Below are 27,696 nucleotides of genomic sequence, written 5' to 3' on the forward strand. Positions count from 1 at the left end.
GGCCTCTACTGCCTTCTGTGGTAGAGAATTCCACAGGTTCACCACTCGCTGGGTGAAGAAATTCCTCCCCATCTCTGTCCTAAATGGTTTACCCCTTATCCTTAGACTGTGACCCCTGGTTCTGGACTCCCCGACCATCGGGAACACCCTTCCTGCATCTCGTCTGTCCAGTCCTGTTTGAATTTTATAAGTTTCAATGAGATCCCCTCTCATTCTTCTAAACTCTAGCGAGTACAAGCCCAATTGACCCAATCTCTCCTCGTACGTCATTCTTGCCATCCCAGGTATCAACCTGGTGAATCTTCGCTGCACTCCTTCCATGGCAAGAACATCCTTCCTCAGATAAAGCGACCAAAACTGCACACAATACTCGAGGTGTGGTCTCACCAAGACCCTGTACAGCTGCAGCAAGACATCCTTGTTCCTGTACTCAAACCCCCTTGCTACGAAGGCCAACATACCATTTGCTGCCTTAACCGCCTGCTGCACCTCCATGCTTACCTTCAGCGACTGGTGCACAAGGACACCCAGGTCTCGTTGCACTTCCCCTTCTCCCAATCTATTGCCATTCAGATAATAATCTGCCTTGTTTTTGACACCAAAGTGGATAACCTCGCATTTATCCATATTATATTGCATCTGCCATGCTTCTGCCCAATCACCCAACCTGTCCAAATCATCCTGGAGTTTCTCGGCATCCTCCTCACAGCACACGCCGACCCAACTTTGTGTCGTCTGCAAACTTGGAGATATTACATCTAGTTCCCTCGTCCAGATCATTAATATATATTGTGAATAGCTGGGGTCCAAGGACCGATCCCTGCGGTACCCCACTAGTCACTGCCTGCCACTCGGAAAAAGAGCCGTTTATTCCAACTCTTTGCTTTCTGTCTGCCAACCAATTCTCTATCCAAGTCAATACCTTGCCCCCAATCCCATGTGCCTTAACTTTACACGCTAATCTCTTATGCGGAACCTTATCGAAAGCCTTTTGAAAGTCCAAATACACCACATTCACTGGTTCTCCCTTATCTATTTTACCAGTTACATCCTCAAAAAATTCCAGTAGATTAGTCAAGCACGATTTGCCTTTTGTAAATCCATGTTGACTTTGTCCGATCCGGTCACTGTTTTCCAAGTGCTCTGCTGGTGGTACTAGGTGGAGAAATTGTTTTTGATCTTCTGTCTTGATTGAGATTTAATTTTGTGCTCATGTCCTCTAGTTCTGCACTTAACATTTAAACATTTATGTCTGCAATATCCATGCTTTTCAGCATTTTAAAGACCTAGTTCATGTTCCCCCTCAAATCTTCCTTTCTCCAAGAAAGCAAGTTCAGTTTTGTGAGCTTCTCTTCCTAAATTAAGAATTTTAAGTCCTGAAATCATCCTTGTTGCTCTTCTCTGCACCCTTTTCAATGCATCAATATCCTTTGAAGGTAGGATGCCCAGAACTATACACACTAATCAAATACAGGAAACTTTCTGGTATCCGGCACGGACAGGACCGACGTGTTGCCAGTTCATCAACAATTCCGGATAACAGAACGCTATAGTAAAAGATTCCGAGCTCCGTATAAAGCAACAAACCCTGTTGCTTACAGCTTCAAAACAATCGGCACAAGTTGCAAGCGTCTCTGTAGCTTAGCAACAGCTTCAGCTACACCCTTGCACAGCAACAAATCAATTTTAAAAAAGTAACTAAAAGTAAAAAAAAGTTACCTGAACCGACTCCTGAATTTTGCCGGTGGATAGAGCATTCCAGTTATTTAGGGGCCGGTTAATCGAAAGTTTCCTGTATAGCCTTATCAATACAACCTGTTGCAAGTTGTTTTCAAATGCCCTTGATATGTATCTCCGTACTGTACTTGACTGGCCTTGTTGAGTGGATTTATTCAGCAAATTAGCAATTGCACCCAAATCCTTTTTCCATCTTTGCTCATTTAATCTATACCCATTCAATATGTGCATATATTTCATGTTCTAATGTGCACTGCCTTGCATTCGTATGTGTTAAAATCCATCTGCATTCCTTAGCCCAGCTGCTAAATATATCCAGATCGTTCTAAACGTTCTTAATGTACTCTACAGTAGTCATCTGGCCATATAGCTTTGTGTTAGCAGATTTTATAGTTTTTTGGTTTTTTTTATTCATTGATGGGATGTGGGCGTCGCTGGCTAGGCCTGCATTTAGTGCCCATCCCTAATTGCCCTTGAGAAGATGGTGGTGAGCCGCCGCCTTGAACCGCTGCAGTCCATATGGTGTAGGTACACCCACAATGCTGTTAGGAAGGGAGTTCCAGGATTTTGGCCCAGCGACAGTGAAGGAACGGCGATACAGGTCCAAGTCAGGATGGTGTGTGGCTTGGAGGGGAACTTGTAGGTGGTGATGTTCCCATGCGTCTGCTGCCCTTGTCCTTCTAAGTGGTAGAGGTCGCGGGTTTGGAAGGTGCTGTTGAAGGAGCTTTGGCGAGTTGCTGCAGTGCATCTTGTAGATGGTACACACTGCAGCCACAGTGCGCCGGTGGTGGAGGGAGTGAATGTTGAAGGTGGTGGATGGAGTGCCAATCAAGCGGGCTGCTTTATCCTGAATGGTGTCGAGCTTCTTGAGTGTTGTTGGAGCTGCACTCATCCAGGCAAGTGGAGAGTATTCCATCACACTCCTGACTTGTGCCTTGTAGATGGTGGAAAGGCTTTGGGGAGTCAGGAGGTGAGACACTCGCCACAGAATTCCCAGCCTCTGGCCTGCTCTTGTAGCCACAGTATTTATATGGCTGGTCCAGTTCAGTTTCTGATCAATGGTAACTCCTAGGATGTTGATAGTGGGGGATTCAGCGATGGTAATGCCATTGAATGTCAAGGGGAGATGGTTAGAGTCTCGCTTATTGGAGATGGTCATTGCCTGGCACTTGTGTGGTGCGAATGTTACTTGCCACTCGTCAGCCCAAGACTGAATGTTGTCCAGGTCTTGCTGCATATGGACACGGACTGCGTCAGTATCTGACGAGTCTCGAATGGTGCTGAACAGTGTGCAATCATCAGCGAACATCCCCACTTCTGACCTTATGATGGAGGGAAGGTCATTGATGAAACAGCTGAAGATGGTTGGGCCTAGGACACTGCCCTGAGGAACTCCTGCAGTGATGTCATGTGATTGAGATGAATGACCAACAACCACAGCCAACTTCCTTTGTGCTAGGTATGATTCCAACCAATGGAGAGTTTTCCCCTTGATTCCCATTGACTTCAGTTTTGCTAGGGCTCCTTGATGCCACACTCGATCAAATGCTGCCTTGATGTCAAGGGCAGTCACTACTCTGTTGCATATTCTTTATGAATAGTGTAAACAGCAAGGAAGCCAGAACATTTATAAACACCTGTTGCATTCTTTTGCCAAACCAGTCTTCAATCGAGACAGTTAATTTTCTATTAATTCTGTGAACCACAATTGTCTCTTAAAGATCTGAATACTGAATTTTACCGAATGCCTTTTGAACCTATTATAATCACTGGATCATTTTCAACCATTAAATTAGTCACTTTCTCAAAGATTATATTGTTGATTTGTAAGTCATGATCCATTGTCACTAAAACCATGCTAATTATTCTCTAACCGCCAAGTTATTAATGAACAATGACATTAAGCACTTTCCTGTGCCAAATTTAGAATAACCAATGTCTAATTTCTCGATTTTTGAATTAGAATGATATTAGACAGTAACTCAATTGTCCCCAGGTACAGCCACTGTAAATATCAACAGAGCCTTGCCTGCTTCCTCACTCATTTAGTTAAAGATTCTAGAGTGTAAAGGATTTCCTCAACCAATTTAACTGGATATGGAATTTATCCAGTTTTTATTTTTTTAAGACTGATAAGAATTAGATTAATGTATCCATCCTTTGTTGGTCTCTTTCCCCCTCTGCAATAATACATAGGATATACAGCAAAGAAACAGGCCATTCAGCCAAACCAGTCCATGTCGGCATTTATGCTCCCGTCTTTCCTCATCTAAATCTATCAGCATAACCCTCTATTCCCTTCTCCTTCATGTGCTTGCCCAGCCTCCCCTTAAATGCATCTATACTATTCGCTTCAACCACTCCCTGTGGTAGCGAGTTCCACATTCTCACCACTCTCTGGGTAAAGAAGTTGCTTCTGAATTCCTTATTGGATTTCTTGGTGACTATCTTATATTGATGGCCTCTAGTTTTGCTCTTCCTCACAAGTGGAAACATTCTCTCTATCCACTCTTATCAAAACCTTTCATAATTTTAAAGACCTCTATTAGGACAGCCCTCCGCCTTTTTTCAGGAGGAAAGAGACCCAGCCTGTTCATCCTTTCCTGATATGTATACCCTCGCATTTCTGGTATCACCCTTGTAAATCTTCTCTGCACCCTGTCCAGTGCCTCTATATCCTTTTTATAATATGGCGACCAGAACTGTACGCAGTACTCTTAAGTATGATCTAACCAAGGTTCGATACAGGTTCAGCATAACTTCCCTACTTTTCAATTCTATCCCTCTAGAAATAAACCCTAGTGCTTGGTTTGCTTTTTTTATGGCCTTGCTAACCTGTGTCGCAACTTTTTAATTTGTGTATTAGTACCATCATATTCCTTGAAAGACCAATCTGATTTACAATATTCTATGTTTTCATAGCTTCGAAAACCCCTCTCTGGATCCTCTTGCTGCTACCCACTATTGGCCTTTCTTTTGTTCACTTATCCCATCTAAACCTCACTTGTTTTTCGTCCACTGATTTGTATAGCTCAAAACAGTCTGCAGTACATTTCAATTTTTCTTATTTTCAAAGGATTCATTTTAGTATTTAAGTTGTTTATTGACCTCCTTATTGTGATATTTATCTTCCTCTGTTTTTGTTCCTCCTTTTTTCATAGGGGTATATTTCCTTTCCACCATCCCTTAAAGTAATAACATTTTTAACTTGTTTTCTGGTTTTACTTCTCACTTTAATATCCCATAGAAGTCTTTTCATTATCCAGGTTACTATTAATTTCTTAGAGCTGTTAAATAATAAATACAAGCTCCACCTAAGTACTCTGCTCCACCAGTGTAAGAAGCAGTCCTTTATTGACACTATTATGTACCAGTAATAAAGTTATCTGTGGCTCAGTTGTTGGCACACTTGCTTCTGAGTCAGAAGGTTGTGGGACTTGAGCACATAAAGCTAGGCTGACACTCCAGTGCAGTGCTGAGGAGTGCTGCACTGTTGGAGGTGCCGTCTTTCAGATGAGATGTTAAAGCGAGGCCCCGTCTGTTCTCTCAGGAGGACATAAAAGATCCCATGGCACTATTTCGAACTATCCCTCAACCAATATAACAAAAAACAGATTATCTGGTCATCATCACATTGCTGTTTGTGGGCCCTTGCTGTGTGCAAATTGGCTGCTGTGTTTCCCCCATTACAACTCCACTTCAAAAGTATTTCATTGACTGCAATGCGCTTTGAGACGTCCGGTGGTCATGAAAGACGCTATATAAATGCAATTCATTCTTCTTTCATTCTCCCTTTGGCCTTTTCTGATTTGTCCACTTCATTTGCAAGATATTGAAATTCTTTATAATTAGGTCTTAATTGCCCACAGCCTTTTACATCTAAGCAGCTCACTAGCTACTTGTCCATGTTGAAGTGCTCAGTTGAATCTACTGGGTTCTTGGTATAAGTCATCACTAAGTTGCATCAAATGAATCGCAACATTCCAGTGCATTCTAGTTTATCACAGCTGTCGCTGTTCGTGATACCAAGATAGTCACCAGTGTCTATAATTTAAAATTTACACCTGGGTGCACTTCCTGTCTACAAAGCCTTACTTCTGGTCGTCAAATTCTTGTCACACTTTTGTGTGAACTTTCTCCCAATACATTTATAGTGGAAACTGCCTATGTAAGCTAGCCAGACAGCAATTATCAAAATGTAATTACACCCTCCTGGCAGGGGTGGCGCTGTAGCACCTTAATTTTGCATCTCCCAGCTCCTCAGGCTGTGTACTGGACAGTAACATCTATGCTCCAATTAACTCTACTTCCCAAACTGTTGTAAGTTTTGGTATTTAATTCTAAAACTCATATACAGAATGTGTAACTTTAGAATGGGGACTGAATTAGATCCATGTGCCCTGCTCCAGCTGTCCCCCGCCATCTAACTCTGCTTGTCATAGAGTCATAGATATACAGCACAGAAAGAGGCCCACCGTGTCCGCGTCGGCCATCCAACTCTGCTTGATATGAAGATTGCGCCCAAGTCTTGACTCCCCGTATGCAACAGCACAAGACATTGACTAGAAACCAACATTTTTGCCGATTGCAGAATGAAACCGCATTAGAAGGCACATGTTTTAGTTTTCTCATTCCTCTTGGCATGTGTTCTGGAAATCGTTTCCTTCCGATAGGTAATTTCTCCTTTGGTTAAATAAATTGGCAAAATATTGGAGTAAAAGGGGTGGGGGGGGGGGGGGGGGCGAAGGTCAGAGAAACAAAAGTGTGAACTAACTCATTACTGACACTTTTTCTAAATTTTATAGGGTAAATTTGTTGTGCTAAGGGAAGGAGTAATAAATTATTCTCGTTTATTGGATCTCATTTTTACTTACTAATAAAGTTAATAGGCTTATCATTGGAAGTCAAAGAAATCTTGACGTATGAAACTTGCATGATAAACTGAAAAGAGCCTCTATTTCGTGGTTCAGTGAGTAATATATTGTGTGTGCTTTCATTTCATATTCAGCAGCTTTTTAGAAAAGATGTCAAACTTAATCAGATTGCTGTGATCATAAAAAATCCTCCATGGCAACAATTTGATGACTGCGGATATGGGTAGAATTAAAATCCGGTTCTCACAACTGAGCAACTTCATAATGCTTTTAATGATTAAACAAAAAAGCAACCCCGAACTGTGTAAAACATGTCTCCCTGTTAATAAACCGCTGAAGGAAATACCACATCCTTTATTATTTTACTACTGCAGTCCTGAAACAATTAGTTTGGATTAAATGGGTTGTACCAGTCATCTCTGAGCCATAATAAATATTCTTTTTACATGAGCTTGTTCAGAACCTCGTGGGTAAGTGTGCTGTTGGCTGCGTGGTCTCGCTATTCATCACTTCATTTTCTTGTTCTAATAGAATACACAAAGATGGCCGAGGCTCTAGACAGGTGTTTTAACAAGTCAATGTTGAAACACTTCCCTGCAGAAGATGCTGACAGTGATGAAGAGTTTAATCTACGTTGGGAAGATAGGGAAAAGAAAGACCGGAGACGAAGCAAATCAAACCGCTTTGGAAAAGAAGCCACTGAAACTTTAAATAAAACTACTGATGAATCTCTAAGAAGACAGCAGCAACAGATAAATGGTGAAGTGCACAGTGCTGGAGCTGAGATGAATAATGACCAATTGCAGCATGTGCCTCCTTTAAGGACACTGGGACTAGTAAATGGACAGAGTTTCCCTCTTACACCACCCTACAAGGGAATGTCATGTGCTGAATCACCACGCCAGATGTATCATCTTCAAGGCCAACAAGTAAGATGTCATTCTTTTTCCTTTAATATACAGTTTGTTTGTTTGTACACATGTGGAATCTGTATGTCTATTAGGGCTAGAATATTGTTTCAGCCCTCGGTGTTAGTAATTAAGTACGCACTGATTTCTTCCCCCCACCCTTCGGTTTTCTGCTCTCCTTTCCTAAAGGCTCTGGTACAATTCCGTAGGAGCCAGCTGACCTTCACCTTACCCAAGTGGCCATTCTTCATTTATGAGCCTAGGCAGTTAGTGTTAGTAGTCTATTCAACCATAGAGCCACACAGCAAAGCTCAGTCATATTCTCGCCTGACATCCACCTGCCCAATGCCCCAATACAAGTCACAGTTAGCAGTCGGGAGTGAAAATCTTGGCTTTTTTTTTTTAACCCACCCCCCTCAGTCCAGAGATGCTGAGGCAATTGTAGCAACCCCTGGGATTTGTTTTGACAAATACTGAATGAACTTTCAAAGTTCTTATGTGTAAGGGGACTTGAACTACAGTAACATTCATTATTGCTGCTCCTTGTTTAGTTTTTTTTTACTGTGACCAAGGACATAAGCTTGGATGAGAATCTCAAACGTATGATTGTATGCAGTGCAGCCCTGTGGGAGAAAAGTCGTTTCACTGTTGTTAACTGGCCTCAGCACTGTTGCAACGCTTTCCAATCAAACAAATATTGTAACTACAGTTGGTTTCTTCTATGAATACAAGCATTTCGTCATTTGGCTACAGAATTAAACTGGGTCTAGTTTCTTATCTTATAACATCTATCATTAACTTTACAAAGTGAAAACATAAGACCGAAAAAACAGCAAATAAGCAACGGTTCTAATTATTTTAAATGCTGAAAAATCTTAACTTAGAAATTACTGTTGGTGACATTAGCAGGCAAATGCTTAACAAACTCATGTGACATTCTTCTGCCTGTTATTTTAATGGGTGTGTTAATCAATTTATCTTGCATGGTTTAACGCCTCTACTAAAATAGCAGAGAGGAATTTCAAGTTCGGCATTTGTATCACCAACAGTAATTTCCAGCTGATTGCATTTTAAAAGAAACAAGTAACTGCAGGTGAGTCATGAATTTCTGCACCACGAAACCGTCTTCGAAGCCATAACACATTTACAACCCTGTGTAAAGCAGGAACTAGAACAAAAGAGCAATTCATGGCTTTGAAAGTGCTATAGAACTTGTACCCAAGTGCTACTTAGACCAGTAATCACAAGTAGGCTTCATTTGAGTTGAGCAGTGACTACGTCAACACTGTTGCTAGGTGAGAAGAAGTCTAGTAGCTCGTAGAATAAGGAGGGAGAAGGTATGACTCGTTTAAAATAAGATAAAAAAGGTTCCTGCTTTGTCTCAGTGATGGCATTCTTGCCTCTGAGTCAGAAGGTTGTGGGCTCAATCCCCACTTCAGGAGACATATAACCTAGGCTGACATTTCAGTGCAGTACTGAGGGAGTGCTGCACTGTCGGAGGTGCCAAGTTTCTGATAAGACATTGAACCAAGACCATGTCTACTGTCTCAGGTGGATGTCTCCACCCCGCCTCAGACCACCTGCTGCTGAAATCCTCATTCATGCCTTTGTTACCTCCAGACCCGACTGTTCCAATGCGTTCCTGGCGGGCCTCCCACCTACCACCCTCTGTAAACTTGAGCTGATCCAAAACTCTGCTGCCCATATCCTAACTCAAACCAAGTCCTGCTCACCCATCACCCCTGTGCTCGATGACCTACATTAACACCTGGTCCAACAATGCCTCAATTTTAAAATTGCCATCCTTGTGTTCAAATCACTCCATGATGTTGCCCCTCCCTATCTGTAACCTCCTCCAGCCCTACAACCCTCAGATATTTTTGCTCCTCCAATTCTGGTCTCTTGCGCATCCCCGATTGCCTTCATAAGCATAAGCATAAGAAGTAGGAGCAGGAATAGGCCATACGGCCCCTCGGGCCTGCTCCACCATTCAATAGGATCATGGCTGACCCGAACCTAGACTCACGTCCACTTCCCTGCCCTCTCCCCGTAACCCTTAATTCCCTTATCAGCTAGGAAACTGTCTATCTCCGTTTTAAATTTATTTAATGTCGCAGCTTCCACAACTCTCTGAGGTAGCAAATTCCATAGATTTACTACCCTCTGAGTGAAGAAGTTTCTCCTCATCTCAGTTTTGAAAGGGCAGCCCCTTATTCTAAGATTATGCCCCCCCAGTTCTAGTCTCACCCATCAGTGGAAACATCCTCACCGCATCCACCCGATCAAGCCCCCTCACAATCTTATGTTTCGATAAGATCGCCCCTCATTCTTCTGAATTCCAATGAGTAGAGGCCCAACCTACTCAACCTTTCCTCATAAGTCATCTCCGGAATCAACCGAGTGAACCTTCTCTGAACTGCCTCGAGAGCAAGTATATCTTTTCTTAAATATGGAAACCAAAACTGTACGCAGTATTCCAGGTGTGGCCTCACCAGTACCCTGTATAACTGAAGCAAGACTTCCCTGCTTTTATACTCCATCCCCCTTGCAATAAAAGCCAAGATTCCATTGGCCTTCCTGATCACCTGCTGTACCTGCATACTAACCACCTGTGTTTCATGCACCAGGACCCCCAGATCCCTTTGTACTGTAGCACTTTGCAGTTTCTTTCCATTTAGATAATAACTTGCTCTTTGATTTTTTCTGCCAAAGTGCATAACCTCACACTTCCCAACATTATATTCCATCTGCCAAATTTCTGCCCACTCACTTAGCCTGTCTGTCCTTTTGCAGGTTTTTTTGTCCTCCTCACTCACTGCTTTCCCTCCCATCTTTGTATCGTCGGCAAACTTGGATACGTTGCACTTGGGGCCCCTCCTCCAAATCGTTAATATAGATTGTAAAGAGTTGGAGTCCCAGCACTGACCCCTGCGGAACACCACTAGTTACTGATTGCCAACCCGAGAATGAACCATTTATCCCAACTCTGTTTTCTGTTAGATAGCCAATCTTCCACCCATGCCAGTATATTACCCCCAATCCCGTGATTTTTTATCTTGTGCAGTAATCTTTTGTGTGGTGCCTTGTCAAATGCCTTTTGGAAGTCCAAATACACTACATCCACTGGTTCCCCTTTATCCACCCTGTTTGTTACGTCCTCAAAGAATTCGAGCAAGTTTGTCAAACATGATTTCCCCTTTATAAAACCATGCTGACTCTGTCCGATTAAATTATGCTTATCCAAATGTCCTGTTACTGCTTCCTTAATAATGGACTCCAACATTTTACCAACCACAGATGTTAGGCTAACTGGTCTATAGTTTCCAGCCTTTTGTCTACCTCCCTTTTTAAATAAGGGCATTACATTAGCAGTTTTCCAATCTGCTGGGACCTTTCCTGAATCCAGGGAGTTTTGGAAAATTACCACCAATGCATCCACAATCCCTACCGCTAGACCCTAGGATGTAAGCCATCAGGTCCAGGGGACTTATCCGCCATAAGTCCCATTATCTTACCGAGTACCATCTCCTTAGTGATTTTAATTGTGTTTAGCTCCTCCCACCCTATAGCCCCCTGTTTGTCCAGTGTTGGGATATTTTTAGTGTCCTCTACTGTAAAGACTGATACAAAATATTTGTTCAGCGTATTTGCCATCTGCATGTTCCCCACTACTAATTTCCCGGTCTCGTCCAACATTCACTTTAGCCACCCTTTTTCTTTTTATATAACTGTAGAAACTCTTGCTATCTGTTTTTATATTTTTTGCTAGTTTACTTTCATAATCTATCTTCCCTTTCTTAATTAATCTTTTAGTTATTCTTTGCTGGCTTTTAAATGCTTCCCAATCTTCTATCCTCCCACTAGATTTGGCTATTTTATATGCCCTTGTTTTCAGTCGGATACTTTCCTTTATTACTTTACTTAGCCATGGATGGCTGTCTTTTCTTTTACGCCCCTTTTTCCTCAGTGGAATATATTTTTCTTTAAAGTTGTGAAATATCTCCTTGAATGTACACCACTGCTCCTGTACCGTCTTACACCTTAATCTATTTTCCCAGTCCACTTTAGTCAACTCTGCTCTCATACCTTCATAGTCTCCTTTATTTAAGCTTAGTACGCTGGTTTGAGATCCAACTCTCTCACCCTCCAACTGAATTTGGAATTCAACTATGTTATGGTCACTCATTCCAAGGGGATCCTTTACTAGGACATTTTTTATTACTCCTATCTCATTACACAGGACCAGATCTAAGATTGCCTGCCCCCTGGTTGGTTCAGTAACATACTGCTCAAGGAACCCGTCTCTAATGCACTGTATGAACTCTTCCTCAAGGCTGCCCTGCCCAATTTGATTTGTCCAGTCAATATGAAAGTTAAAATCTCCCATGATTATAGCTGTTCCCTTATTACAAGCCCCAACTATTTCCTGATTTATACTCTGACCAATAAAGTTGCAGCTGTTAGGAGGCCTATAGACTACGCCCACTAGTGACTTTTTCCCCTTATTATTCCTTATCTCCACCCAAACTGTTTCACTATCCTGATCCTTTGACCCAATATCATTTCTGACTATTGCAGTGATTCCATCCTTTATTAACATAGCCACCCCACCTCCCTTTCCTTCCTGTCTGTCCTTCCTAATAGTCAAATACCCCTGGATGTTCCAGTCATGGTCACCTTGCAGCCATGTTTCTGTAATGGCTACCAGATCATACCCATGTGTAGTTATTTGTACCGTCAACTCGTCTATTTTGTTACGAATGCTGTGTGCATTCAGATAAAGAACTTTAAAATATGTTTTGTGACAATTTATTCCTGCTTTTACCCCCTTTACTACTTTACCTTTATCTTTATATATTCTGTCCCTTCCTGACACGCTCTGATTTTTAATTTCCCCACTGCTACTCTACCATTGGTATCTGTACCTTCAGCTGCCTAGGCCCTAAGCTATGGAATTCCCTCCCTAAACGTCAATCCTTAAAACCTACCTCTTTGACCAAGCTTTTGGTCACCTGTCCTAATATCTCTGTGGCTCGGTGTCAAATTTAGTCTGAAAATGCGCCTATGAAGCTTTGGGACGTTTTACTATGTTAAAGGTGCTTTATAAATGCATGTTATTGTTATTGTAAGAGATCCCATGGCAGTATTTGAACAAGAGCAGGGGAGTTCTCCTGTTGTCCTGAAAACATTTATCCCTCAACCAACATCACTAAAACAAATTATATGATAATTTATCTCCTCATTGTTTGTGGGACTTTGCTATGTGTAAATTGGCTGGGCGTTTCCCTACAATACAACAGTGACTACACCTCACCATACTTCGTTAGCTGTAAGGTGCTTTGGGATGTCCTGAGGTTATAAAAGGTGCAATATAATTGTAAATTCCTCCCTTCCTACCATTCAGGATGGTAGCCCACCAATTGAAATGTTTTCTTCATCTAGAGACCGCCAGTGCCATGTATGTTTGGATCTCGGCCTACTGTAGAGTCCCAGTATCGATATTGTTCCCCACGAGAACCACGGCTTGCAGATCAAGTACGGCAGCAATTACATCATCAATTTATAATGCAGGTAACTTTCAAAGAGCTTTGTTCTCTAGAATGTGATCTTCTATGTGGACCTCCATTAGAAAGAGATACAAGTATTTGTAGTTGTGCAGCAGAAGGTGAAGGACACAGGCCATTCCTTAAAGCAAACTACTTGGTTAAAATCTGAGTTTGATGGCTTTTAAGCCGCCTTCTGGGTAAGCAGGTGTTGCAAATAATGGCACAAAAAGTAAGGAAAAGCTTGTGGTTTCAGGCTATCTACAGAGCAACCTTCCAGAGGTGGCAATTATGGAAAATTGACCCAGCCAAACTTCAAACAATACTTGGTGTAAAATCTCAATGGTCTATTGCTAAACTAGTTGCTCAGTAGGCAGGTAGAATCTTACATTAACAATGTTTGTCAGGGATTTATTTCTTACAAATGAAACATCCAGGACATGAAAAGAACTTTCAGTCGGGGACAATTTCCACAGGCAAGACAACAGTAAGATTTTGCTTTCAATTGTTCTTGGCAAATATACATTTGTAGATTTGTCACGGGTGGTGACACACAAGGACGGTACATGCATGCTTTTGCTATGTTAGTGCCACTGCAAACAATATGTGGAAGATGATGGGTAATGATTTGTTCCCACATCCCTACAACACATATCTGAAACACATATCTGACGACCGGTTGAGTTGGAGTATATTAAAAGGCTGTAATGCAACTAAGAGGTTTAGGTAGCCTTTTGAAATGCGAGAATGAAACCCAAACTGCTGCTGAATGCTAACCTCCACACTTTTAAATTGTGTCTGAAAATTTGCCAGTGTAACTTGCACCAAACTCCCATGGTTAGAGTCTTCTGATCATTTATTTATTTTTGTTTTGCTCTGAAATTTTGAATTATCCAACAATTTGAATTTAGCAACATAAGTACCAAAGCAGAGTGGGGAATTAGTGTTTAAAAATCCAATTATCAGATAATTTGACTTGAGACTTTTAAGTAAGAGGAGTGGACTGTACTCTATGTAATTGGTAGGGTGCTGTAAAATCCAGTATAGCTAGAGTCAGAAACATACAGTATTAGCTATAACTGAAGCTTTGTCAGTCTTGCCTTTCTATCATAGTTACCTATGCACCTATACAGTACCTATATGCACCTCTGATCCATCTCCAAAATAGGTGTTCCCCATGGTGCCACTCACTTGAGGGTAGTCAAAAGCAGGCCTTTCACCTGTTATAAGCTAATGAGGGCTCTCCTGCTCCTGAGCTACTGTTATCCCACCTTGCTGGCTCTTAAGGAGCACACAAGCACCCCCATCCCAAGCACCCATGTCTTTATCCCCGCTCATGCCTTGGAAAATAAATATACCCACATTCTGAACCGTGACTTGAGAACCGACTTTTACTAAGGTAGTAAGTACTTGAAACAACTTACTCGCTTCCCAGGTCACGGCCAGAAATACAGCTATAGGTCTTCCTAAGGGGAAGAATTCCTGGTGATGCTGTCCTAGTTATTTAAATTGCTTAAAACCGCTTTGCTGGGAAAGCACTATTGAAAGATCGGGGGGGTTGTGGGGTGGGTGTGTGGAGGGAATTAATGGAGGTGCACAGCCCTCATTTTACTTGACCAAATAACGAGAAAGCTCTCCGGCTGTATTTAACTTATAGTAATGAGATTCAGATCTTAATGGGCAGTGCCTACTTAAACATAGCTCCACCTTAGCAGTAGTTCAGTTCAGCTTTATTTGCCATATGTAACCAGTACAAGTACAATGGAATGCTTATTCCCCGTGGGGACGCGTCAGCTATACATACAGCGCCGCGCTCGGAGTCAATACATAGAATAACACATGCTGCATTACATAGTATAATAAGTACTCTTGTCTTTATAAAATAGTGTTTCATCTGATATTGTGAGCAATGGCACAGAAAATCCACTAGTAATGCATTAAATGAATAAAAATTGGTAAGATAGCATGCGTTTCCTGTCGCACTCACTTAAGTCAATACGCTCTGGTGTCACACTTTTTATTTGTCTCAAACTTTGTATTTGTAAAAGGAACAAATCAGGAATGAACAAGGAGAATTGCCATTTTTTTCCCCAAAGAGCATAAACTGAACCAGTCCAATCACTCAAAATATTTTTCCAAATGTTGCTCCTCAGCCAACCCATTATTCAGATAAAAATGCTGAAAATAATGTTTTTAGCATAAAGACACTTAAAATAAAATGTTTCACCATGAAATGATTGACATTGCCTATAAAACTACTGTATCTTGTGTCTTTAAATATCATCTTTAAATATCTTTATTATGTAGAGGTTGTTTTACTTGGAAGCCTCAGCCTCTCTGGAAAAACCTAGGGTTTGAGCTGAAATTCATCCCAGAGATATTACTGTCAGCTGAAAAGAGATTAAAAACTACACAATATTGTTACAATTCCCAAAATGTTGCAGTCTCAGCATATGCACTGTAGAGAATCTATCGGCACAAATCAGTATGATTCTCAGTTAATTGTGCAACAACTTGGAAGAATGTCTTTCCTCAGCCTATAATGGTAATTGAGTCTGTTTTTCCAAATGATTTTTTTTTTTAAAGAAAGTGTGTGAACATCTTAAGTTTTTTTGAATTTTGACAGATACTATTTACAAGTGCTTAGTTTTACTTCAGACAAAGGTTTCTGAGACAAGTCAGGTTAACAGCTAAACATCACAACAATAATCCAGATCCCAGACTAGCCACGAGCAACGTCACAGGAGTCTATGTTAAAAAGGTTAATATGAAAAACAAATGTCTAATTCTGAGATACAGAAATAGTAAAAAAAAAAAAAAAAAAAAAAAAAAATTTTTTTTTCTAATTGCAGCATCAGGTGACTGTGAATGACCATCAAGGGCCCCAGATGGTGGGACCTGACAATAAACCAACTTATGCCGGGCCAGTACATGGGCCTTCTCTAGGCCCTAGACCCCCGTCAGTGCCACCTGGAACAGTGAGTGCTCCACCTCGGGAAGGGAGTATGTACCCAAGCCAACCATTTCAGCCAGGATATACAGCACATCGCCTGGAGGGGCCAGTTCATCGGCCAACCTCTGACTTTCAGGCGAGGCATATGTACAACCCATATGGTCATCCGAATGGACCACGTCGTGGACCTCGTCATGTATGGAATGGCAACAACGATGGTTCAATTGAAAGACCTATAGGACCTGCTGACAAAAATCCATTGGTTGGTCCAGGCCAGTCCCCACAGTCACAGCATCACCCATTTCCCCAAATGGTGGACCCCAATCTAATGAGACCATCTGTGCCACTCAATCACTGGCCAGATCAGCCAGGTCGTCTACCTCATAATGGGCCTCCAGGCTATCCGAGACTTCCTAATTCACCTCAAACGCCTAATATACAGAGAATGCCTCCTCCTTTCTTGAGACCTCCACATCAAGGACTCCACATTGATTCTATGCTGTCTAGTCCAGAGATGATTGCAATGCAGCAACTTTCTGCCCCTGTCTGTCCACCAGGGCATTCTTCACCCTATCTTTCTGGCCCTCATGCACCAGCACCACAACAGCAGCATGCTGGAGCCCGGCAACATATTGCTAGCATGCAACCTCACAAACAAGCATTGGAGGGCAGTGCTGATTCATTGGGAACATCACAGGATACTGAGCTGCCAGAAAATATTGAAGAAACTCAAGGTAACTACTTGCATGTCGAAAGCTGAAGTCCAGAAGACCAACCCTAGATTTTGTAAAAATACATTTTTAATGGCATTTATGATAGAAGTTAAATGTATATTGATTGTTTCCTCCCAGTCACACTCCTCCTTCCCGCACAAATGTTGTAAATATATTTGCTTATCTTGCACATCGTTCCCTAAAGAAGAGTGTGACCAGGGTCAGTTGATATGGGATGTGATCACCACTAGTTCACTTGGAAAGACTTGAGATTGAAAATCTAAGTATGGTGATGTATGTTGCTCAGTTTAATTTGTTCTTCCTTTAACAGAAGTGGTGCCAATCAAAAACACATCAACTGCAGGGGAGCAAAAACAGCAATACACAGATTCAGGAATCTCCCCTCCAATTACCGAACAGACCGCACCGCAGCTCTCTGAAGGCAACACCAAACCGAATTCAGCCAATTTTACTGAACCAGGCACAAGTGAGAGTCAAAGTAATGGGTTGGGATCTATCAAAATTGAAGAGGAAGAAACGCAAAACATTAAATTGAAAGATATTAGCAGTCCAGTTGTAAAGACACACAAAGAGCCAAACAAACAAATTCCAGATTCAAAAAAAGGGGCCGTAAAGAGCAGGGCAAAGAATAATAAGAAAATCAGCAGCAGAGTAGGCAGAGAGAAAAAAGTTAAAAATCAAAATGAAGCTGAGGTCAAGGGCCAGAATGATAACCTGGTCAACCAAAGTGTCTCCAACTCCATACATTACACTGAATCTTCAGATCAAGTGGCTTCCACTAGTTTGCTGAACACAAATGAGGATTCTGTGAAAAATACCAACACTTTAACACAAGGCAAACAGGGAAAAAATAATGGAACTAATACTGGGATGATGGGAATGATGACGCACGCACAGTATGGTCATAACCCAGACTACTCGGTTGCAGGTCAGTATGGTATGGCTCGTGGTTGTAGACCCTTTGGAAGAGGCATGGGTGGACCCCAGCCATTCACGAACCGGCAGACTTTTCCTAATCCAAATTTTGCTCAGCAGTTGCCACCAGGGATCTACCCTGCATATCAGCACCAAGTCCAATGTTATCCATATCATGCTTCCCAACAGCAAATTCAATCCCCCTACCACCAGTATCAACATCCTCATTATTACCCTTACCCTCAAGGACAAAGTTATCCTACGGAGGACTGGCCCCAGGCCCTATCGCCCACAGGCCATCATCTCCAGCAATCTAGCCACTTGTTGGTACATAATGGGAAAACAGCAGGGCCTGGCATCCCTTTGCAGGGTTCGGCGGGGTCATCTGACAGTCATACATCAGCAAATGCTATGCAGGAAGGGATGAATGGAAACTCTAAAGAAAACAAAGACACGAGCCAGGGGACCAGCAATATGTCACACCCTATAAAAGATGAAAAATTGGATAAAGAACAAGAAAGGCCTGAAAGTCCAAAGGAAATCCTGGATTTAGACAGTCACAATGCTGCTGCTAAAAGACAGAGCGCACAGCCTGTAAGTGGACTGATATACAGGGGACCTGGAATGCATCCAGGGATCCAAGGACCCCACGGTATTCTTTCACATTCATCTGTCTACACAGCTCAGCCTCCTGGTCTTTTTAACACGAACCCTCATGCAACTCAGGGACCTCCTCACTCTTTGTTGGGGCCGACACGTCATCGTATCCCACCTCATCAGATAAATGGCCAGCCACAGGCCAGAATGCCTTTGTACAGTCGACCCGATGAAAGAATGGGTCAGTATCATAATATGATGATGCAGCAACAGGGAATTAGACCACCAGAAGACCCTTACAATATAAGAGGGTAAGACAAGTGACTTGCATGTTCTTTTTGATTTTGTAAATGTGGGATTCCTTTTTATTTTAAGGACTGAAATAAATGTAACAAGCATAGTCCCATTCAGTATGCAGTGCTCTCAATTTTTAAATTGGCTTCTTAAAAATATTCTAACCAAACATACACATCCACTACATAACTGTTGGTCTTTTGCCTGGTCTACTGTAAATTTAAAAATGTAACGAGATGGGATTTTTGAGGTATCTTTCCCAAAGATGCTGTAATATAAACTTCTTAAAAACAAGTTTGAGATGCTTGTATTAGATTAGCCCGCTTTTAATAATACATATATGTATACAAATAAAGTATGCAAAAAAATACTTGTTCAGTGCAAACACAACGAGATTTCTATTTTTATAAAGTTCCCCTACAAAATTTGAAACAACTTTTTTTTTTAAAGGATCTCCAAACAGTGTTAAACTTCATCTTGCCTACAAGATGAGATCTAAGCTTTGTATTTGCAATACCCTTATGCAGTTCCCCTCATGGGAGACGTAAGAAAATGGCGGTAACAGGGAATTATTATAACAACACAAGGAGACCATATGCAGACTCAGTAACTGTTGAGTGAGATTATGTTGTATAGTGAAATGTTCTAATGAGCTGTTAGATCTGCAGTGAAAAGTTTAATTTTTTTTTAAAGAGTCCAGCCACTTGGTGTAATTAAACAGCCTGGGGCTCCTAATTGAATGAAATTGTGAAGTTTAGCACCCTATTAAATCTAAATTGTGCTGGGGCAATTTTTACTACAAATTCATTTTGCCATTTAAAAAAGGTTTTAAAACATTTTCTAATTGCTGTATTGAATAGTGATTTTAGCCCATTCATACTCTGAAAGGTGGTCTATTCATGTTGAAACTCTTAACTTAATATTGCTGTAGGCGGTTTCAAGATTTATGGATCTGCGTAAAAAAAAATTGTCCCCCCCCCCCCCCCCCCCCCACAAGCCTTTCATTAATGCTGCACTAAACTACAATTTGATACTTGTCAAACTGTACAGGACAAGCTTAGATTGGCAAAAGGTGTGCTTCACGCTAGATTTGGGCAGCTGGGTGAGGGGAGAGACAGAAGTCCGGACTAGGACAGACCAATATTATCACATTGGTGGGTCAAATTTCTGTGGCCTGTTTCTGTGCTATAACATTCTGATTCGAAGTGCCTCGATACTATGCTCCAGCATCATACAAAGTGATGAGTTCAGAGCAGTAAACTTAGCAGTGTTGTGTTGCAGTAAGGGGGCAGCATTTTCTGAGGAGAACCTGGTTCTCTGCTGTAGGTCAGCAGTCACATTCCAAAATTGTCATGTGAAAGCAACACAAGCAGAGAACAGTGCATATGTGATATTAGAGTGCAAAGTTGATTGTAACTGGGAAAGATTTTTCTTTTAAAAATTCATATAAAATTGTGATCGACATATATAGATCATGAAGAGCCTGTTCGGTCCTTAGTCTGTCCAGGGATGAGGGACTTCAGTTACATGGTTAGACTGGAGAAGCTGGGGTTGTTCTCCTTGGAGCAGAGATGGTTGAGAGGAGATTTGATAGAGGTGTTGAAAATCATGAGGGGTCTAGACAGAGTAGATAGAGAGAAACTGTTCCCATTGGCGGAAGGGTCGAGAAGCAGAGGACACCGATTTAAGGTGATTGGCAGAAGAACCAAAGGCGACATGAGGAAAAACTTTTTTACGCAGCAAGTGGTTGGGATCTGGAATTTACTGCCTGAAAGGGTGGTGGAGGCAGATTCAATCGTGGCTTTCAAAAGGGAATTGGATAAGCACCTGAAGGAAAAAAATTTGCAAGGCTATGGGGAAAGAGCGGGGGAGTGGGACTAGCTGAAGTGCTCTTGCAGAGAGCTGTCACGGGCTCGACGGGCCAAATGGCCGCCTCTTGTGCTGCAATCATTCTATGAAATAGATGGTCTCGTATAGAACAGCAGTTCGGCTGGTACATTTGCCTTTAGCATGCCTGAGCCAGTGAAGGGAAATGAGCCACGGCTCCAGTTCCTGATCGCCATACAATGACCTGCTGGAAATAGCTCATGTCTAGATGTTGGATGAGCACAAGAGGAAGTTTGGTTGTGGCTTCCCTTTTCTTTCACTTCCCCGGCCCCACCTTTTCAAGTAACCTGCTGGCACTTGTTTAGGCTCACACATAAAGAATGGGCAATTGGCTGAGGTACCAGCTACTGTGTAACAGTATAATATAAATGTAAAAAGTCAAAATGTTTCTACCATACAGGGGCTGTAATGCTCCTCTTAAATCATAGCTACAAATCTCTCCAGGGCTATAAATTCCATTCCGTAAAGTCCAAAGGAGACATTATCGACCACTTTAACATTGTAGTTACACCGCACAAGGGAATGGCTGCAAGCTGGGCAAAATACCAGAAGATCACTACTGAGAAATTTATCCTCCATAAACTTTGGTGCCTTTAGGAGAGAGTGGGGGGCGGGCGGGGGGGGCGCGTGGGGATGGAGAGGAGGAGAAATGTCATTCCCTTATTTCAAACTCCCAAATACCCTTCTGATTTCAAGGGGAACAAACGTATGGGACTGAGTTGGAGCTTGATAGAGCATTAAGAGATCAAAGTTAATGGTGGTGCAGAAGACTAGTGTATGACTTGATCGAATCAAGTGTTGCTGCAATTGACCATCTCTGAAAATGCTCTGACAGTGTCCGTTGGAGCGCTGAGAGTAAACCAGAACAAAGTGCTGTTGAACTTAATAGATTTTGATCTATCTAAACTACTCAGGAATGCAATTTAATTTCACCCTGCGATGTGATGTGTTAACAAAGCTAAGTAATCGGATTATTTGAAGTAGCAATTATACAAGCTAATAAATTAAGAAACAAAAAAAATGTAATTTTTTGATCAGTCACTAAAAGCAGGACTCGTCTAAGTTTTCACACTAACTTGTATTTGCCAAATCAAAGCAAGAACAAAATGTGATCTAGCCCAATTACAAACTCTTCCTATAAATGCTGTAACAAAGAAAGGTTCTCGGTGTTGAATTTTGCATGTTAGAAACATAGAAAATAGGAGCAGGAGTAGGCCATTCAGCCCCTCGAGCCTGCTCCGCTATTCAATGCGATCATGGCTGATCATCCAAACTCCAGCGAGTACAAGCCGAATTGACCCAATCTCTCCTCATACGTCATTCCTGCCATCCCAAATGTATGTTGGTTTCTTTTTGCCATTCTAAAGCTTTTATTTAAATTAAAATGGCTTAGTTTTCTGACCTTGTAATTTCTGTTCACCATCAAAGAACCTAATTTCTCAGTTTCATTAACACGTCATAAAGTAAAATAAGATGGTTATTTCAAGAAATGTAAATTTTGAAAATGGGCACATGTCAAAATAAGGAAATTAGATTGTGCATTGGGTTTGAATACTCTCTTCAGTGGTCCAGACTACTGGTAGGAACATTTTGTGTATGTTTCTAGTTGAAGGGTTCCATGTAAAATGAGTTTTTGTCATTTCAACCCAGTTCCCAGTGGATGCCAGTCTTCACTACATCGTAAAACTCCTATGATTGGAAACTTACTGGAAATTTCAGTCTAAGAGATGGCTAGAGTGAGAAACTGAAATGGTGCGCTGGTGCAGTCGAGGTGCTCTCTCGGGTTGAGACAGAGTAGAATGAAGCTTTAGCCTATATCTAATGTATGCTGTATCTGACCTGGGAGAGCTTGATGCAAAAATGTTCCATTCGTCAGTACCTTGATGAGCACTAAACATGCACCCAAAATCACGTGGTGGCATTCAGCCTTTTAGGCCAGCAAGGTCTTGGGTTGTGACCTTCGTTTGATCTTCGCCAGGGAAATAGTGGGGAATTAAAATTAGCCTAAGTACCGGGCGGGGGTTGGAATTCCGATTTAACCATGGCTTTTGCTTGTGACATCCAACAACATTCTGCTGAAGGTGCATGTGTGTAGATGCTAAGTGAGCACAGGATTAGGCTTGGGCTCAGTGTTGATGTACCCATGGTTGAATAGCCCATTAACACTCAATGCCCAGACTGTCATCTGAAGAATGGTCACTGAAGTTGGACAGGACATGAATCGCCACCTTCAGGGGAGGAATGGGGAGGGGTGGGGGGAATAGTGGAGGAAAGGAACATAAGATAAGAAAGCATGGAATGATAAAAAGCCATTCCACCCATATAGACCACTCCTCTGTAAACTACAATCAACTATTCCATCATGGACTCTACTTCGCCCACTTAACCTGAGCGATAGTTCTATGCAAAAACAGTTAATTCCCTAAAGCTAATCAAACAGAATTCCAGAAAGTTCATCCACCTTTTCATCTCCACTATTCAGTTCTGACCTGCTGCCTTCCCCAACATTCCCCTCTTTATCAGACATGTTCGCTGGTCATGTTCTGCAGGAACAGCCAGCTGTCTTGGCTCTGTTCATTATATTTACACAGGCAGTGCAAATGGGGCCTGAAAATGGTCGGCATGTTTTGCAGCTTCCAGCTCATGTAAGTGACAAGAAAACCCTTCAGCCTCTGTGCTGACTCTGCCAATAACACTGACATACCAATTTGGGACCTTATTGAAACAAGCAGCTCCTGTAAAACTAGAGTGGATCTGATGAGACCTTACTGAGCTGACAATTCCAACCCCATTCTCCTGTTAAAAGACAACAGTCCATGATCTAGTGGCGGCAGTACAGTCAGCTCTGGGAGAATTAAGTGGCAATTTTTGTCCTCCGATGGAAATATAGTGTCAGGGACAGAAAGGTGAAGAAAAATAAAGGAAATCAGAAGGTGGCAGGGGCAATCAGAGGATCTGAGAACCAACTGAGGAAGAAAAATTATTAGAACGACACGAATTATCTAAAGTAGATGGGTCTAGAGGAGCTGAAAATGACAAAAGCAGAATCATCACCAGCAACTGCTGTCTGGAAAAAATGGGAGCAGTGGTTCTGATCTGAAATTGTTGCACTCGATGTTGAGTCCGGAAGGTCAGAGTGGGAGTGAGGCAGCAAATTAAAATGACAAGCGACCGGAAGCTCAGGGTCACACTTGCAGACTGAACACAGGTGTTCCACAGAATGATCGCCCAATCTGCGTTTGGTCTCCCCAAAGTAGAGGAGACCACATCATGAGCAGCAAATACAATACACTAAACTGAAAGAAATACATGTAAATCGCTGTTTCGCCTGGAAAGAGTATTTGGGGCCCTGGACAGTGAGAATGGAAGAGGTAAAAGGGCAGGTGTTGCATCTCCTGCACTTGCACGGGAAGGTGCCGTGGGAAGGGGAGCGAGTGTTAGGGGTGATTGAAGAGTGGACCAGGGTGTCGCGGAGGGAATGGTCCCTTCGGAATGCTGAAAGCAGAGGGGAGTGGAAGATGTGTTTGGTGGTGGCATTGTGCTGGAGGTGGCGGAAATGGCGGTGGATGATATGTTGAATGTGGAGGTTGGTGGGTGGATGGTGAGGATAAGGGGAACCCTATCGTGGTTGTGGGAGGGAGGGAAAAGGGGCGAGAGCAGGAATGCGGGATATGGGATGGACACAGTCGAGGACCCTGTCAAACACTGGATTGGATTCCTCGGTTGAGGAAAAAGGAAGTTATATTGGAAGCACTGGTATGGATGGTGCGACAGAAACCGAGAAACTGGGCGAATGGAATAGAGCCCTTACAGGAAGCGAGGTGGGAAGAAGCGTTATCAAGGTAGCTGTGAGAGTCAGTGGGCTTATATTAGATATTGGTCAACAACCTATCCCCAGAAATGGAGATAGAGAAATCGGGGAAGCGAAGAGTCAGAGATGGATCACATGAAGGCGAGGGAGGATGGAAATTGGAAGCAGAGTTGTTGAAATTTTCCAGTTTGGGAGGGAAGTGGCACCAACACAGTCATCCAAAGTACCGGGAAAAAAAGATGAGGGAGTGACCTGCTATTGCTAGAGATGCTCTGGCTAGGATTGGAATAGGTAAGATTGGAATCCAGAAGGCTCTGTGGGTCATCAGCAGTAACCAAATTGTATACCATCACCATCTGTAACCTCATGACCCAGCACATCCTTCACTACATCTTGTTCAATGCAGATTGTAGAAGTGCCAGTAGCAGCACCAGGCATAGCTTAGAATGAGGTATCAATCTGTTGAACTTGCCACACAGGGCTACCTACATGCTAAACACTAAAAGCAGCCAATTCTGGACACAGTTAAGTGGTCCCACAACTGCGCATTACAGCAAAGCTCTGTTGTCCTACCACATACATTCAAGAATGGTGGCAGGCAACTAACAGGCGCAGGAGGCTCCATGAACATTCCCATTCTCGGCCATGATGGAGCCCAGCACGTACGAGGCTGGTGTGCTTGTGTCTTCAGACAAAGTGCTGAATGGATGATCTTACTCAGCCTCCTCCTGACATCCCCACCATCAGAGACACCAGTGTCCAGCTAAAATATAGCTCACTCCACGCCACATTAAGAAATGGCTATCTGCATTGGATGCAGCAACGGCTATGGGCCCTCACAGCATCCTGGCTGTAGTGCTGAACTGCAGAGCTAGTGGCTCCCTCATAAACCAAGATGTGAATAGAGATGAGAAACCATACAATTAATCTTTTTTAATCACATCCAACCTTTAAGCCATTCAAAATTCTCAACTAACAGTTGGGAGCTCTAAATGTGTCCATAGTCAAATTGGAGCAACATTCCAACCAACTCTAATCATTTTCAGAGGGTGAAGCATACCTGCCAACCATCACCTTTTTATTCAGTCCAATTAATTCCCGATCATATATTTATTCAAAACAGGAAAAAAATGGATTTATGTTACATTTCCACTTCTGAAGTGTGTTTCCCACTTGATAAGTTTCAGTACTTTAGTGTGCTAGTTTGAATCCCTCCAATCAGATTTACGCCCCTGCCACAGTATCGAAATGGCTCTCCTCAAAGTCACAAATTACATCCTTTGTGACTGTGATAAAGGGTAAACTATCCCTCCTCATCCTTCTTGACTTGTCTGCAGTCTTTGACACGGTTGACCACTCCATCCTCCTCCGCCTCTCCACCGTCGTCCAGCTGGGTGGGACTGCACTCGCCTAGTTCCATTCTTATCTATCTAATCGTAGCCAGAGAATCACCTGCAATGGCTTCTCTTTCCACACCCGCATCGTTACCTCTGGTGTCCCCCAAGGATCTATCCTTGGCCCCTTCCTATTCCTCATCTACATGCTGCCCCTTGGCGACGTCATCCGAAAACAGTGTCAGTTTCCACAGCGTCAGCTGACGACACCCAACTCTTCTCTCACCACCACTTCTCTCGACCCCTTCACGGTCTCTAAATTGTCAGACTGCTTGTCCGACATCCAGTTCTGGATGAGCAGAAATTTTCTCCAATTAAATATTGGGAAGACCGAAGCCATTGTTTTCGGTCCCTGCCACAAACTCCGTTCCCTAGCCACTGACTCCATCCCTAACATCTGTCTGAGGCTAAACCACACTGTTCGCAACCTTGGTGTCATATTTGACCCGGAAGTGAGCTTCCGACCACATATCCGCAGCATAACTAAGACCGCCTATTTCCACCTCCGTAACATCGCTCGTCTCTGCCCTTGCCTCAGCTCATCAGCTGCTGAAACCCTCATCCATGCCTTTGTTACCTCTAGACTTGACTATTCCAACGCACTCCTGGCTGGCCTCCCGTGTTCTACCCTATGTAAACTTGAGGTCATCCAAAACTTAGCTGCCAGTGTCCTAACTCGCACCAAGTCCCGTTCAGCCATCGCCCCTGTGCTTGCTGAACTACATTGGCTCCCAGTTAAGTAACGCCTCAATTTCAAAATTCTCATCCTTGCTTTCAAATCCCTTCATGGCCTCACTCCTTCCTATCTCTGTAATCTCCTCCAGCCCCATGACCCCCCGAGATATCTGCACTCCTCTAATTCTGCCCTCTTGAGCATCCCTGATTATAATCGCTCAGCCATTGGTGGCCGTGGCCCTAAGCTTTGGAATTCCCTCCCTAAATCTCTCCGCCTCGCTACCTCTCTTTCCTCCTTTAAGACACTCCTTAAAACCTACCTCTTTGACCAAGCTTTTGGCAATCTGCCCTAATTTCTCCTTATGTGGCTCAATGTCACTTTTTTGTTTTATAATACTCCTGGGAAGTGCCTTGGGATGTTTTACAACGTTCAAGGCGCTGTATAAATACAAGTTGTTGTTGTCGTCGTACTGAGCCATGTTTTTGGAGTTTGGGCTTTTTAATCCATAAAAGCAGGTTTGGGAAATTCACACCAATTATGTTGGCAGTGGTTTTGAGGAAAATGGTAGAAACCATCAAGGGATCTGGATTTTGTTTGTTCTAATTGCCTGAGAGGAAATCATTTCTCAGTAGTGGTATTTTGCCCAACTTGCAGCCATTCTTCAGATGCTCCCTTCCCTTGTGCGTGTAACCACAATGTTAAAGTGGTTGATAATGTCTCCCGTGGACTTGCTGATTACGAAATAGAATTAACAGCCCTGGAAAGGTTTGTGACTGATTTATTTAGGTGCAGCATCACATCCCCTGTTCGGTAGAAAGTTATTGACATTTAAAAAAATATAGTTTGCTCAACAACTGCTGAGAATGCATCTGTCTCCTGACCTTGAATTCAGGAAATGCACATTTACCAAAGTGGTGTGGAAACATTAGTGAGTTTATGTTGCTTGGTTTAATAGAATGCCTGTACAGGAGCATCCGTATCAGAAATCGGTGTCAGGAACAGAAATGGGAAAGGAAGTTGAGCAGAAGATGCCTACTTCATTTGCTGATCAGGTGAGTAATCTTTCTTGCACAATGTTTAGAAATACAACAGAGGTCATTTTAATCATTTCACTCTGCATCCCATATTTATTAGAAGTCACACAACACCAGGTTATAGTCCCAACAGTTTTATTTGAAATCACAAGCTTTTGGAGCGCTGCTCCTTTGTCAGGTGAAGGAGCAGCGCTCCGAAAGCTTGTGATTTCAAATGAAACTGTTGGACTATAACCTGGTGTTGTGTGACTTCTTAAATTTGTCCACCCCAGTCCAACACCGGCATCTGCACACCATGGCCATATTTATTAAATTGCAAAAGTTTGCATTTGTATAGTG

The 27,696-nt window shown here is 42.5% G+C and overlaps 1 protein-coding gene across 1 annotated transcript in view; it reads left to right on the forward strand.

Annotated features, from left to right (window-relative positions):
- The window catches only part of LOC147106186 (chromatin remodeling regulator CECR2-like), a 128,002-nt gene that overhangs the window by 95,629 nt on the left and 4,677 nt on the right, over positions 1-27,696 (forward strand). The window contains exons 14-18 of the mRNA XM_086009793.1: positions 7,143-7,540; positions 12,962-13,090; positions 15,915-16,749; positions 17,060-18,572; positions 27,279-27,375. Of these exons, the coding sequence (XP_085865919.1) occupies positions 7,143-7,540; positions 12,962-13,090; positions 15,915-16,749; positions 17,060-18,572; positions 27,279-27,375 (2,972 nt within the window). The remainder of the gene's footprint in view (positions 1-7,142; positions 7,541-12,961; positions 13,091-15,914; positions 16,750-17,059; positions 18,573-27,278; positions 27,376-27,696) is intronic.

This window comes from Somniosus microcephalus, chromosome 16 (genome assembly GCF_052327205.1).
Source record: "Somniosus microcephalus isolate GS21.2 chromosome 16, FLI_Smic_1.0, whole genome shotgun sequence".
Classification (NCBI taxonomy): domain Eukaryota; kingdom Metazoa; phylum Chordata; class Chondrichthyes; order Squaliformes; family Somniosidae; genus Somniosus; species Somniosus microcephalus.